General features: G+C 46.8%; 1 protein-coding gene across 2 annotated transcripts in view; it reads right to left on the bottom strand.

The window, feature by feature from the left end:
* Positions 1-14582, bottom strand: part of KCNK17 (potassium two pore domain channel subfamily K member 17) — a 50155-nt gene that overhangs the window by 16995 nt on the left and 18578 nt on the right. For both annotated transcript variants that reach the window (XR_003926409.1, XM_030035938.2), the window contains exons 3-4: positions 11166-11332; positions 9325-9493 (exon numbers count right to left, since the gene is read on the bottom strand). Coding sequence is in view for 1 of the 2 variants with exons in the window: in XM_030035938.2 (XP_029891798.1) it covers positions 9325-9493; positions 11166-11332 (336 nt within the window). In the remaining variant the exon portion in view is untranslated. The remainder of the gene's footprint in view (positions 1-9324; positions 9494-11165; positions 11333-14582) is intronic.

Raw genomic sequence — 14582 nt, 5'->3', positions numbered from 1 at the left:
GTGCATGTATCTTGTTAAGCCAGATATAAGCGAGTGAGTTAGTCTCCAAGAGTGGGAGGGAAGGGGCCTGAGCAGTCCTAAAACCCGTAAGAACAACCAAGCCTTAGAAGACAGCTTAAAATTATGCCACCTCTGTCCAGTAGCTCAGCTAGGTACTTTGTGACCCCTTTGGAGCAAAGTTGTATTTTTGGTTGTGCTTCCACACACAAACACACAGGTCTGTTTACTGCAAAGTGGCTTCTACGTGCTTAGTACCAGTAGTAACATTAATAATAATAACAGGCAAAGCAAAGGAATTAGTTCAGCCCTATGAAGTGACCAGGCTGTATCTGTAAAGCAGGCTGGGGTACCCTTACAAACACAGGTAACGTACAGGATACAAATCAGTGGCAGCAAAGTTTTTGCATAGGCTTTTTCTCTACTGCTTCTCAGGTCTCATTACTTAGTTTTCTTACCTTAGGAAGGTTTGTCACTTTGTAACTGAATACCTACAGCACAGCAGATACTACAGAACACCTGATACTTTCAGGACAGAGTGTGAGGAGTTAATATGTCTGAGGTGGTACCTCCCTGAACTTGGAGGCCACTCTCCATACCATGTTCCAATGAAAGGTACACATAGGGCTGGGTTGAAATGGGACTTCCATAAAGGCAGGTGTTTAGGTATTTATCATCTGTGACTGGTTGTATGTAGGAATACTGTCCTGTGATTACCTGCACAGACTAGCAGTTCCCAAATAGTGGTCCATGAACTGTTACTGTCTACAAGACTGTGATAAGTAGTAACTAGTCAGTAGAGCCATATTAAACAGCCAATCCTTTACATCTGTTTACTTGGTATTATTATTTATTACATAATACACATTGTATGTGTTTTCAGTATAACGGGATCACAAGACATTTTGAGGTTGTCACTAAGCCACTGGTAAATATTTGGGAGCTACCAACCACTTCTGTGGTAACTACTCTTTGGGCTAGCTTTCTACATCAAGGTGAACTTCAACTAGGAAGAGTATTATATTCATCCTTCAAACAAGCACCTTTCACCGATGCTAAACTCAAAGGTTTAAAAATTGTTTGCTTCTAAACAATAAACGAAAACAAGAGGGAAGGGCTATTTGAGCCTTCCAAGGAGAATGCTTTATCCACAGAGACCATCTGATAAGTACAGTCTCAGGGATAAGAAGATCAGCAGTTTAGGACCTACATGGCACCCTGTGTGCAATAGAACAGCTTACTGAGTTTGTAAATTAACAGATTTCAGGGCCAGTAAGAGAACCTACACCAACATTACTAAATAAAACAGGCCAGGGACCTCTCTGACTTCAAATCCAAGTGCCACAGCCTGGCGTATATTTCCCCCAAAACAGAGCAGCTGTGTGCAAAGTGAACATCAAGCACCACTCCTGGCACGTGATATCCCCCAGAATTTACCTGGTCCAGAACAGCACCAGGGATCACACTAGTGGGGTGTCCTGGGTTCAGCTGGGATAGAGTTAATTTTTACAGGAACCTGGGAGGTGGGGGGGCATACCCGGGGCAGCTGACCTGAACTAGCCAAGGAGCTATTCCATACCATGTGACATCGTGCTCAGTATATACATGGGGAGTGGGCCGGGGGGAGGGCTCTCCTGCTCTCGACTTTCGGTGGGGGAAGTGGCAGAGCGTCGGGTCCCGGGTGGTGAGCAGTTGCACTGTGCATCACTCTTTTCTGTATACTCTTTCATTAGTACCGTCGTTGTTGTTGTAACTTTTTTTGCGTTGTCCCAGTAAACTGCCCTTATCCCAACCCTCGAGGTTCCAGTTTTTTTTCTTTTCTCTCCTCCGTCTCCCCCCTATCCCACCAGAGGGGGCGGGAGGAGTGAGCGAGCGGCTGCGTGGTCCTTTGTTACCGGCTGGGCTGAAACCACGACAGTCCTTTTTGGCGCCCAACGTGGGGCACGAAGGGTTGAGATAACGACAGATCTGGCCAGAGCATGTTGAAACAAATTTGTCATACGCATTCCTTATATTAGATAAATAGATGTTAGTCACAATGTTGATTAATTTGTTTACATGGTGGCGTTTTGTAGGTCCTTATATGCTCTATGTATTGCCTGTAGTTACGTTTCTCACCTCTGGGAGAGTGATTGGGATTATCATTTTGCTGTACTGGGCAATGTCGACTTGTGAAATGATTACATCACTGGTCATGAGGTTAAGCTGGTATCTGTATGAGGCAGTGATATCATTTCCATACTTTGGGCACCTTCTATCGGATTTTATTGGTAATTACAGCCAATCCATGGGGGAGTTAGGGGGGGATACTTCCCCCCGTCCGTTCGCCTCCCTTTTCTCCTTCCGACTAATTACAACAGCTTTTGAGAACTTTGAATATCCTTGGGATGCACAAGCCACTGTGCTGTTAGTGCTATGCCTCCTGAATATGTTTCAGGTCTTGTTTAGGGCTACAAAAAGGCTCTTTAAGAGTACCACCCAGAGATCTGCCCCAAAGCTGGATATTCATGGGTGGCACGGCATGTGGGAGGATATGGGCAGGTATCTAGAGAACTTCTCACCCCCAGTGGCTTGGAAGTTCACTCCCGAACAACTACAGAACCCTCATGAAGTGGTAGAATATTTGAAAGAAAAATGCTGTGGCTATTCCAAAGACGTACAACTCGCTGCACTGTGCTGGGCCCTGGCCAGTATCTACCAAACACTGCTTGATATTAGGCAGCACCCTCAGGGAGAAAAGGGGGAAAAGATGGAAAACAGGGCAGCAGGCACCGTGGCTACCCCTACCGCGGCAACAGGCACCGTGGCTACCCCTACCCCGGCAACAGGCAGCGTGGCTACCCCAACCGCAGTGACGGATACTGCAGCTAAACCAGAGAACCAACCTGTGCCGGTATCAGTCGCCCCTGTACAGAAAAAGAAACACACAAAGAAATCAGTTCGCTCAGTGAGAGATGAAGATGAACCAGGGTCATCACGAGAACAGGAGGAAGAGGCAGAACCTGAAATAATCACCCGATCTCTATCCCTGAGTGAGTTGCGTGACATGCGAAAAGATTTTAGCCGCCACCCAGGTGAGCACATTGTTACCTGGCTGCTCCGATGCTGGGATAATGGGGCTAGTAGTGTGGAATTAGAGGGTAAGGAAGCCAAGCAGTTGGGATCTCTGTCTAGGGAAGGGGGCATCGACAAGGCGATTGGGAGAAAAACACAAGTCCTCAGCCTCTGGAGGCGACTTCTGTTAGGTGTAAAGGAAAGATACCCCTTCAAGGATGAAGTTACATGTCACCAAGGCAAGTGGACCACCATGGAGAGAGGCATCCAGTACCTGAGGGAATTAGCCGTGCTGGAGGTGATTTATAATGATCCAGAAAATGCGCAGTCACCCATAGACCCAGATGATGTCCAATGCACACAACCCATGTGGCGGAAGTTTCTACGAAGTGCACCACCAACCTATGCCAACTCATTGGCAGTAATGTCCTGGAAAGAAGGCCATGGACAAACGGTGGATGAATTGGCTGTCCAACTCCGGCAATACGAAGGAAGTCTCTCTTCCTCCCTACGGGCCTGTGTCTCGGCTGTAGAGGAATTGTCCTGAGAGTTCCAGCAATTCAAAGTGGATATGTCTTCCGCCCCACCTGTACAGGCCCGCATCGCAGCTATTGGGAGTAAGCATTCCTCTGCCCAAGAGAGAGGAGAGAGAAAGTACACACGACGGGCTAACCTGTGGTTTTACCTGCGTGACCATGGAGAGGACATGAGGAAGTGGGATGGAAAACCTACCTCAGTCCTGGATGCACGGGTACGGGAGTTGCGAGAAAAAGCAACCAGGAAAGAGGATTCTTCTTGGAAAACTGCTGCTCCAGTTTCCTGTGAGGAGTCCCCCAGATGCAGTAGATGGGCTGATCACATTTCGGATCCTCTTGAAGGGACTTCTGATTCACGGGTGCGAAAAGTGAGTAACGAATATTCTAACCAGGATTAGAGGGGCCCTGCCTCCAGCCAGGTGGAGGAGAGGGACAACCGAGTCTACTGGACAGTGTGGATTCGATGGCCTGGCACATCAGACCCACAGGAATATAAGGCTCTAGTAGACACTGGTGCACAATGCACCCTAATGCCATCAAGTTATAAAGGGGCAGAACCCATCTGTATCTCTGGTGTGACAGGGGGATCCCAAGAGCTAACCGTATTAGAAGCTGAAATGAGTCTAACCGGGAATGACTGGCATAAACACCCCATTGCAACTGGCCCAGAGGCCCCGTGCATCCTTGGTGTAGATTATCTCAGGAGGGGATATTTCAAGGACCCAAAAGGGTACCGTTGGGCTTTTGGTATAGCTGCATTGGAGACGGAGGAGATTGAACAGCTGTCTACCCTGCCTGGTCTCTCTCAAGACCCTTCGGTCGTGGGGTTGCTGAAGGTTGAAGAACAACAGGTGCCAATTGCTACCACGACGGTGCACCGGCGGCAATATCGCACCAACCGAGATTCCCCGATCCCCATCCATAAGCTGATTTGCCAATTGGAGAGTCAAGGAGTGATCAGCAAGACTCACTCACCCTTTAATAGTCCCATATGGCCCGTGCGGAAATCTAATGGGGAATGGAGACTAACAGTAGACTATCGTGGGCTGAATGAAGTCACGCCACCGCTGAGCGCTGCTGTGCCAGATATGTTAGAGCTTCAATATGAACTGGAATCAAAGGCAGCTAAGTGGTATGCCACAATTGACATTGCTAATGCATTTTTTTCCATCCCTTTGGCAGCGGAGTGCAGGCCACAGTTTGCCTTTACTTGGAGGGGTGTCCGGTACACCTGGAATCGACTGCCCCAGGGGTGGAAACACAGCCCCACTATTTGCCATGGACTGATCCAGGCTGCACTGGAAAAAGGTGAAGCTCCAGAGCACCTGCAATACATTGATGACATCATCGTATGGGGCAACACGGCAGAAGAAGTTTTTGAGAAAGGGAAGAAAATAATCCAAATCCTTTTGATGGCTGGTTTTGCCATAAAAGAAAGTAAGGTCAAGGGACCTGCACAGGAGATCCAGTTCTTAGGAGTAAAATGGCAAGACGGGCGTCGTCAGATCCCTATGGATGTGATCAACAAAATAGCAGCTATGTCCCCACCAACTAATAAAAAGGAAACACAAGCTTTCTTAGGTGTTGTGGGCTTTTGGAGAATGCATATTCCAAATTACAGTCAAATTGTAAGTCCTCTCTACCAAGTTACCCGGAAGAAGAATGATTTTAAATGGGGGCCTGAGCAACGACAAGCTTTTGAAAAATTAAGCGGGAGATTGTTCATGCAGTAGCTCTTGGGCCAGTCCGGGCAGGACAAGATGTTATAAATGTGCTCTACACTGCAGCTGGGGAGAATGGCCCTACCTGGAGCCTCTGGCAGAAAGCACCTGGGGAGACCCGAGGTCGACCCCTGGGGTTTTGGAGTCGGGGATACAGAGGATCCGAGGCTCGCTGTACTCCAACTGAAAAAGAGATATTGGCAGCATATGAAGGAGTTCGAGCCGCCTCAGAAGTGGTTGGTACTGAAACACAGCTCCTCTTAGCACCCCTACTGCCAGTGCTGGGCTGGATGTTCAAAGGGAAGGTCTCCTCTACACATCATGCAACTGATGCCACGTGGAGTAAGTGGGCCGCACTGATCACACAACGGGCTCGCATAGGAAACCCCAGTCGCCCAGGAATTGTGGAAGTGATCATGGACTGGCCAGAAGGCAAAAATTTTGGAATGTCGCCAGAGGAGGAGGTGACACGGGCTGAAGAGGCCCCGCTGTATAATAAACTGCCAGAAAATGAGAGGCAATATGCTCTGTTCACTGATGGGTCCTGTCGCATTGTGGGAAAACATCGGAGGTGGAAGGCTGCTGTATGGAGTCCTACACGACTAGTCGCAGAAACTGCTGAAGGAGAAGGTGAATCGAGTCAGTTTGCAGAGGTGAAAGCCATCCAGCTAGCGTTAGACATTGCTGAAAGAGAAAAGTGGCCAGTGCTCTATCTCTATACCGACTCATGGATGGTGGCAAATGCCCTATGGGGGTGGCTACAGCAATGGAAGAAGAGCAATTGGCAGCGCAGAGGTAAACTCATCTGGGCTGCCGCACTGTGGCAAGATATTGCTGTTCGGATAGAGAAGCTAGTGGTAAAAGTACGCCACGTAGATGCTCATGTACCCAAGAGTCGGGCCACTGAAGAACATCAAAACAACCAGCAGGCAGATCAGGCCGCCAAGATTGAAGTGTCTCAGGTGGACCTGGACTGGCAACGTAGGGGTGAGCTATTTATGGCTCAGTGGGCCCATGATACCTCGGGCCATCAGGGAAGAGATGCAACATATAGATGGGCTCGCGATCGAGGGGTGGACTTAACCATGGACACTATTGCACAGGTTATCCATGAATGTGAAACATGTGCTGCAATTAAGCAAGCCAAGCGACTGAAACCCCTGTCGTATGGAGGGCGATGGCTGAAATATAAACAGTGGGAGGCCTGGCAGATTGACTATATCACACTCCCACGAACCCGCCAAGGCAAGTGCCATGTGCTTACAATGGTGGAAGCAACCACTGGATGGCTGGAAACATATCCTGTGTCCCACGCCACTGCCCAGAACACTATCCTGGGCCTTGAAGAGAAAGTCTTATGGCAACACGGTACCCCAGAAAGAATCGAGTCAGACAACGGGACTCACTTCCGAAACAACCTCATAGACACCTGGGCCAAAGAACATGGCATTGAGTGGGTATATCACATCCCTTATCACGCACCAGCCTCCGGAAAAATCGAACGATACAATGGACTGCTGAAAACTACATTGAGAGCAATGGGGGGTGGAACTTTCAAACATTGGGATACACATTTAACAAAAGCCACCTGGTTAGTTAATACTAGAGGATCCACCAATCGGGCCGGCCCCGCCCAACCAAGACTTCCACATACTGTAGAAGGGGATAAAGTTCCTGTAGTGCGCATGAGGAGTATGTTAGGAAAGACAGTCTGGGTTAGTCCTCCCTCACGCAGAGACAAACCCATCCAAAGGGTGGTTTTTGCTCAGGGACCTGGGTACACCTGGTGGGTGATGCAGAAGGATGGGGAAGTTCGATGTGTACCTCAGGGAGATTTGATTTTGGGAGAGAATAGCCAGTGAACTAGGCTGTAGGATATTTAACTGCTAAATAACCTGCCAATGTATGTCATTGTATCTATAGTGTCAATATGCCATATCAAGGGTATTACTGTAAGAATTACCCAAATGACTGAAGAATGGACTTTGAAACTGAGCCAAGAACAACAGTGATAGAACTTGAACTGGCGCCCAGCAATTTCCTCAAGATCAACATCTTCGACCTGCAGACCAAGGGTGTGGGTTGCATCAAATGTACCAGCCAGAAGTTCCAGAGACAGCATACAACCCAACACCTCACACCATCTCTCTTATCCTGAAGAAGTGTTACAACAGATGGAGCCTCAAAGTCATGGACTAAATAAAATTGATGGACACATTGGAGGGATAACCCATTGACTAAGGGAATACTATTTGTATGTGTGTGTGTGTGCGTGTGGGGGGGTGTCCATATACATATATATCTATATATAAGACAAGGAAAGTGGTAGCGGTTGATTGGAAAATGTAAGATCTGGGCATGATGTAAATGGTATAGAATAAGGGGTGGATAATGTCCTGGGTTCAGCTGGGATAGAGTTAATTTTTACAGGAACCTGGGAGGTGGGGGGGCATAGCCGAGGCAGCTGACCTGAACTAGCCAAGGAGCTATTCCATACCATGTGACATCATGCTCAGTATATACATGGGGAGTGGGCCGGGGGGAGGGCTCTCCTGCTCTCGACTTTCGGTGGGGGAAGTGGCGGAGCGTCGGGTCCCGGGTGGTGAGCAGTTGCACTGTGCATCACTCTTTTCTGTATACTCTTTCATTAGTACCGTCGTTGTTGTTGTAACTTTTTTTGCGTTGTCCCAGTAAACTGCCCTTATCCCAACCCTCGAGGTTCCAGTTTTTTTTCTTTTCTCTCCTCTGTCTCCCCCCTATCCCACCGGAGGGGGCGGGAGGAGTGAGCGAGCGGCTGCGTGGTCCTTTGTTACCAGCTGGGCTGAAACCACGACATGGGGAAACAGCATAACAGTCACAAAATAGTGACAGTCACTTGAACCCATGCCCTGACCCTGATTATTTTTATGTTGAGACATAAACCACAAACACACAGTTGTAAGGCCAAAATGGTTTGCTTCTATATACCACAGGTCACTGACCCATACTGAACCTAGTGTATCTATGGTGGTATGCCTGTTACAAAGGTACCACACAGGTGAAGGTATGCCTGGAAGTGGGAGGTATACTAGTGAAGAGCTTCAAAATTAGTTATCAGAAACTGAGAAAAGTAAAGCTGCCGCAGCACGGAGTTCAGCATCATCTATGAAAATCAGCATAGGAAAATGCTGAACTGGCTAGCTTTTGTTAAGCTCCATCTGGCTACCCTTACCCAAGCTAACTTGATTCCAGCTCATTTAAGCATGCCTACACAAACTCTAGTCATAACTTTGATGCATTATACACAAGTCCTAAGGTAACCCCCATTAAGTTGTCCAAGCATCAAGCAAGCACTGCGAAGAAAAGAAAATAAAGGATCTGTAATAAGATGGTTTAGTCTTTCTGTCTCCCAGGGATTCAAGGGTGCATGTGTTTCTATAATCAATTTGTTTTTAATGAGAAAGTCTTTATCAAAAAGGTGTGTCCTGTGTTTCAGCAAATGCATCGGGCGTGGGTCCAAACCCATTTCCTCCGGCAAAGGGTTTTGGCAACCAAAACTAGGCTGTGCCTGGTGCCTGACAGTCTACACCTAAGTGACTTTAGCTGCCTTTTAGAAAGCAGTTCTCTGGGGGTTTGACAGAGGAAATAGTCACTGTCTGTTAACGATGATGCAGAGTAGCATCTGCTTAAAACTAGTCACTGTCGACGCACTGGAGCACACCAAGCACGCCATCAGTGACTGCTGTGGTTAAAAACATAGCACTCCAGTCTGGTGTTGTAGTCATTCAAGGGACAGATCACCTGAATGCTGGAAGATTACTCATTGACTGGGAAACAATTTCTTTGCTCTTCCACAGGTAGCATTACTATCTCAGAAATCATGTCTTCTCCAACCTGTCAAATGCCTACCACAACATATTTATTCACCAGGTCTGTGGATTGCTAGTAGTTTAAAACAGCCAAGTTGGGAGGTTCATATGCCACACATTTGGCTTTGATGTTTAGTAGTTGAAAGCAATGAAATGTGAACTACTCACCAATCACATAATCTCCAAACCCTATAGTGCTGAGGGTAATGAAGGAATAGTAGAAGCCTTCTTCATAAGACCAGCCTTCTTTGTCAGAGAACAACAAGGGAGGTAGCAGGAGGAACAATAACAAGCCAGTTACCAGTGCACAGGTCTTAATCAGGAGGGAAGCTTTTTTCTAGTAAAACAGAAAAAAAGGAAGAGACTGTCACAAGAAGGGTAGCAGGGAAAGCCCAGCTCAGTTTCTGGTTGAAGATGATGCTGGACTCCATAAAAACCACACAAACATTCATGACATTCCACTAGAATAAACAGTGTGGCTCTCCCAGTCAACACAAACTGGGCATCACCTTTGCGAGTCCTAAATTCATGCCAGTTCAAAGCCTATTCCACAATGCTCTGTATTGGCTTTGTATGGCGGGGGGTGGGGTGGGGGGGGGGGGGTGGGGGGGGTGGGGGTGTGTGTGTGTGTGTGTGTGTGTGTTGGTTTACAGGGGTGGCTTCTGTAAGAAGCTGCTGGAAGCTTCCCCTGTGTTCGAGAGAGAGCCAATATCAGCTGGGTCTATGATGGACCCACCGCTGGCCAAGGCCGAGCCAATCAGCAGTAGCGGTAATGCCTGTGATAACATTTTTAAGAAGGGAAAAAAGTTGGGACAGACGGAAAACAGCAGCTGGAGAGAGGAGTGAGAACATGTAAGAGAAACAACCCTGCGGACACCAAGGTCAGTGAAGGAGGGGGAAGAGGTGCTCCAGACGCTGGAGCAGAGATTCCCTGCAGCTTGTGGGGAAGCCCATGGTGAGGCAGGCTGTCCCCCTGCAGCCCATGGAGGTCCATGGTGGAGCAGATATCCACCTGCAGCCCGTGGAGGACCCCACGCCGGAGCAGGTGGGTTCCCGAAGGAGGCTATGACCCTGTGGGAACCCCGTGCTGGAGCAGGCTCCTGGCAGGAGCTACAGACCTGTGGAGAGAGGAGCCCACGGAGCAGGTTTTCTGGCAGGACTTGTGACCCCGTGGGGGACCCATGCTGGAGCAGTGTGCTCCTGACAGACTGCAGCCCGTGGAAGGGACCCACACTGGAGCAGTTCGTGGAGGACTGTCTCCCGTGGGAGGGACCCCACGCTGGAGCAGAAGAAGAGTGTGATGAGTCCTCCCCCTGAGGAGGATGAAGCGGCAGAAAATAACATGTGATGAACTGACCATAAACCCCATCCCCATCCCCCTGTGCCGTTGGGGGGGTTGGTAGAGAATCCGGGAGTGAAGTTGTGCCTGGGAAGAAGGGCGGGGTGGAGGGAAGGTGTTTTGAGGTTTGGTTTTATTTCTCATTACCCTACTCTGGTTGATTTGTAATAAATTGAGTTAATTTTCCCCAAGCCAAGTTTGTTTTGCCCATGATGGTAATTGGTGAGTGATCTCTCCTGTCCTTATCTCGACCCACAAGCGCTTTGTTATATTTTCTCTCCCCTGTCCAGCTGAGGAGGGGGAGTGATAGAACGGCTTTGGTGGGCACCATGTAACTTACACATGCAATTCTAACTATAACTGATGATAAACAGACCAGATATTCTAGGACTGTGCATCACTCTGAGGCTCTGGCACTTCTGTTGCTGTAGGGGAAGCCATTCATCACAGAAGTTCCCTCAATTAATAAACAACCTTATCTGACACCTCATAGGGCTGTCATAAACTAAATTTATTTGTTTCCAGTTATTCCTGAGTATTATTGTCTTTTTGGCCAAATAGGTAGGCAGGCTGTCCTTGTTAGTCAGAGGATCCCAAATACCAGACAATGCCATTTCTGTCTTTTCTTTCCTGAACTTGAGGGTGAGGCATATCTGTCCACATTGCTTACCTGTCTGTGAAACAGCTCTTCTAGGCGACGGGCACATTGCTGAACCCCCAACAGCATTAGCTGCCCAATTTCGTTCAGGACTACAAGGTTCAAGGGGATTCCAAAGAGTGCAAACAAGATGCAGAAGATTCGACCAGCTGCAGTGCTGGGGCTCAGGTTCCCATAGCCTAGGCAGGGAAGGAATGAGGTGTTAAATCGAACATATTCTCTGCTTGCCCTCCTCCCCTGGAGGGGTGAACCTCCATCTTCTACAAAAGTTAGATGAGAAGGTCACTGCTCCAAAAGGACCTGTTTCATAAATAACTGTAAGCTACATCCATTGTTTGTCATATCCTATTGTAGGCTGGAAAATAACATTTCTTTCCCTGCCAATTTTGTTTAGTTCCTTTTCCATTTACCAGTGAATTTCCTCTCCCCTACCCACTGTCCTGGCTGGGATCTGACGTAAATGCAAAAATTCCGCTTAGTTCAGTCTTTGTAGGCATTGTTGGCATGGGGTTTGCTGGTAAATGATCCTGCATGGATATCAGATGGTCTCTGAATCACAACAATAGTGTTTTAATTATAACAAGCAGCTTTTTCTACCTTTGTCCCACAGGACTAGCGAACTTAACACTTCCTCTTTGCTTATACTCCTCTTGCGCCACAAGAACCAAATACACCTTAAGCTTAAATTGTCAAAAAATTTGCCTAGAGTCAATAAACCCAGAGAAATTATATTTAACCTGAATAAAATGCTTCAATTTCAGACCTAAAGAAAAAAAATGTTTGAAATTTTACCTTTTTCTTCTAATCATATAAACTGGTCTAATAAAAGGTACTGCCCTGCAAGCACAGCCTTACTTGTATCCTTACATCATCATGGCTTCAACATCACTGCTACAATATTTGTCTTTATTCCCCTTATTTTCTTTTTAAAATGTCCTGTAAATTTTCAGACTTGCACTTCTGTAATTTCAAGTGGTTTATGCCACAGGGAAGTCAGATTTAACTTTTGTTTATTTCACAGGATGTTTTTAAAACAGGGGAAGGACTAGCACATGACAAGCATTTCAACAGTGACTTCGCCAGTCAAAGACCTATAGCCTTGACTACATTTCAAAATCACTTCCACTCATTAGAGATTTGTCCATATACAAGATGGACATAACCTGGCAAAGTTTATCTTTTCACCACAAATAATGATACCCCGTCCCAGCGACAGCCAACTGTTGATGCAGTGCAAGCATAGAGGTGCTCCCACCACTGACGCCTTGCTACCACGCTTGTAGGTGGCGTAGCCCCAGGGCAAGTGAACAGCCCTCAGGAGGGAGAAGTCTAAAGGCTGGGCTCTGTACATAAGTGAGAGTGCGAATATCCATGGTTGACTAGATGGAGTACCCATTCCTTCACTAACCTCTGTCCCACACCAGCTGCAGTAAGCCACCGACCAACAACGTAGAAAGGTGTGCAACTCTGAGCTTGGGATATCTAGGCATTCAGTACCAACTTCTGTGCTGACAAAATCTCTCACCGCAGACAACTCTGCAAACAGTTAATTGTGCACATGCACTGGCAAACTACTCCCAGAAAAAGGTCTGGCAGCAAACAATTTACCAGTATTTATATAGGCTGTCTTTTCATCTCACTCTTACCCCCACAAATTCAAAATTTTACTATCTGGAGGACTTTCCATCAACAATTTTAGGCTTGAATGACTTGTGAGCCCCTGGGTTTAATGTATGTGGTAACATACAATACACCTCCAAAACAATGGCCCCAGCAGCCTGTCCCTGGGAGGGGGAAGAGCATCTCCCAGAAAAAATGGGATAGCTAGAGGTTGTTTTGAGATACAGTCAAAGTGGCTAAACTAAGACTGTAGAGCAGCCTTAATTCCAGTGCTTAATTCCTACGCTTACTGTAAGGCTGGAGTCTGAACATGAGTCACATACATTTATGGTCAGTCATTCCCAAGGTTTTTTGTTTATTTTTTTTTCCCTTCTTCCCCTTCTATATCAAGTTTAAAAAGACTATGTAATGCCTTGGGCAGTTCTTTTTCCCATAGCTTTCCAGGTTATGCAGTCCCTGAAGAAAAACATCAGATAAAAGAGAAAGAAATGTCCACGATCTCAGCCCACTCTGTGAAGCACAGCAGCCTTCAGGATTCTGGGGACCCTACATAGTGCTGACTGGAGAGCATCTAAGGTTAAGCTGTACATTACATGTAATTTAGAGAAGCAAATTCAATAATGTAAGAAGGTCCAATGTGTACAGTAAGCCCAGCACACCAAACACTACATCTGCTTTGCATATAATTTATCTGGCTCCCTTTTCCCTTGGGCTCAGCAGCTCAAGACGATTTCCTGAAGATTTGGTGAGTAGTTGCTGTAAATATGCCAAAAAGCCACATCCCAGTAGCTTTTTACACAGGATACAAAGTTTGATCAAACAGCCCAGGAGACTTTAGATTATGCAAAGTGGCTGGCAATTTATGTCTGGCTGATGACACACTCTTGCCTTTGGACTAGACAAGGAGATGCCAACCTACTTGTATATAAACCTCAATTGTTATAAACCTCAAGCAGGAATGGGTAATTGGGACTTACCCTCTTCAGTAAATGGAATGAGGGTAATCAGTGTCTTATACATTAGAAGATCTGAACCAAGTTCAAAGACCAAGACAAACTACACTGGCAGCTGTGTCACATCCCTCATAAGCCTGCTACTGGGATGTCACCTGGTATGCGCCTGTGCCAAGAGACACTGAGGGATGCTCACCAAAAACTACATAAAAGTCAAAGTGTAAGCATTTTCACTGAAGCAGCTGGATTAAATAACTGCCTGTATAGCTTCCCTCATTTTGAAATAAAGTGCAACGTAACTTAAAACTTCCTTAGAAGCAGCAAGATGAGTGGTCTTATTTCCAAATGTTCATCTCCACATGCTTCAACTCATGTGCTTCTGTTACACATATTAAGTAAATTCAGCTTTGTTTTCCTGCTTGCCCATCATATTCCTGTAAATAAGGGATTCAGAGGCTCCGCAGACTTGCTAAGAGGAGGAGACTGATGTGTGATTAACAGATGATCAATAAAAGATCTCTTCATTCACAAGACAGTATCCTACTTGCAGTGCCCCCAGTTCAGCTGAGGCAACTGCAACTTCCTGCTACCCACAATGGGAGGTTTGTTTGACTCCCATTCTCACTGCCCAGAGGTAAAAGAGTATTTTAAACAAAAAGTGCTTAGAACGAAAATATGTGTCTTTCATAGACTGAAAAACATCTGCAAATTTGCCAAATAATTTCAGCTGGGTGGGGGGGGGGGGGGGGGGGGGAGGATTAAAAAAAAAAAAAAAAAAGCTGGAGGAAGAGTCACTTCTCTAACCTGTAAACTTTACCAGCAGTTTGAGTATTCAAACACACTTTTGGGGAGATTT

Source organism: Aquila chrysaetos, chromosome 13 (genome assembly GCF_900496995.4).
Source record: "Aquila chrysaetos chrysaetos chromosome 13, bAquChr1.4, whole genome shotgun sequence".
NCBI classification, from domain to species: domain Eukaryota; kingdom Metazoa; phylum Chordata; class Aves; order Accipitriformes; family Accipitridae; genus Aquila; species Aquila chrysaetos.
The sequence above is the reverse complement of the archived record's forward strand: the minus strand, read 5'-3'. Positions and strand labels throughout refer to the sequence as shown.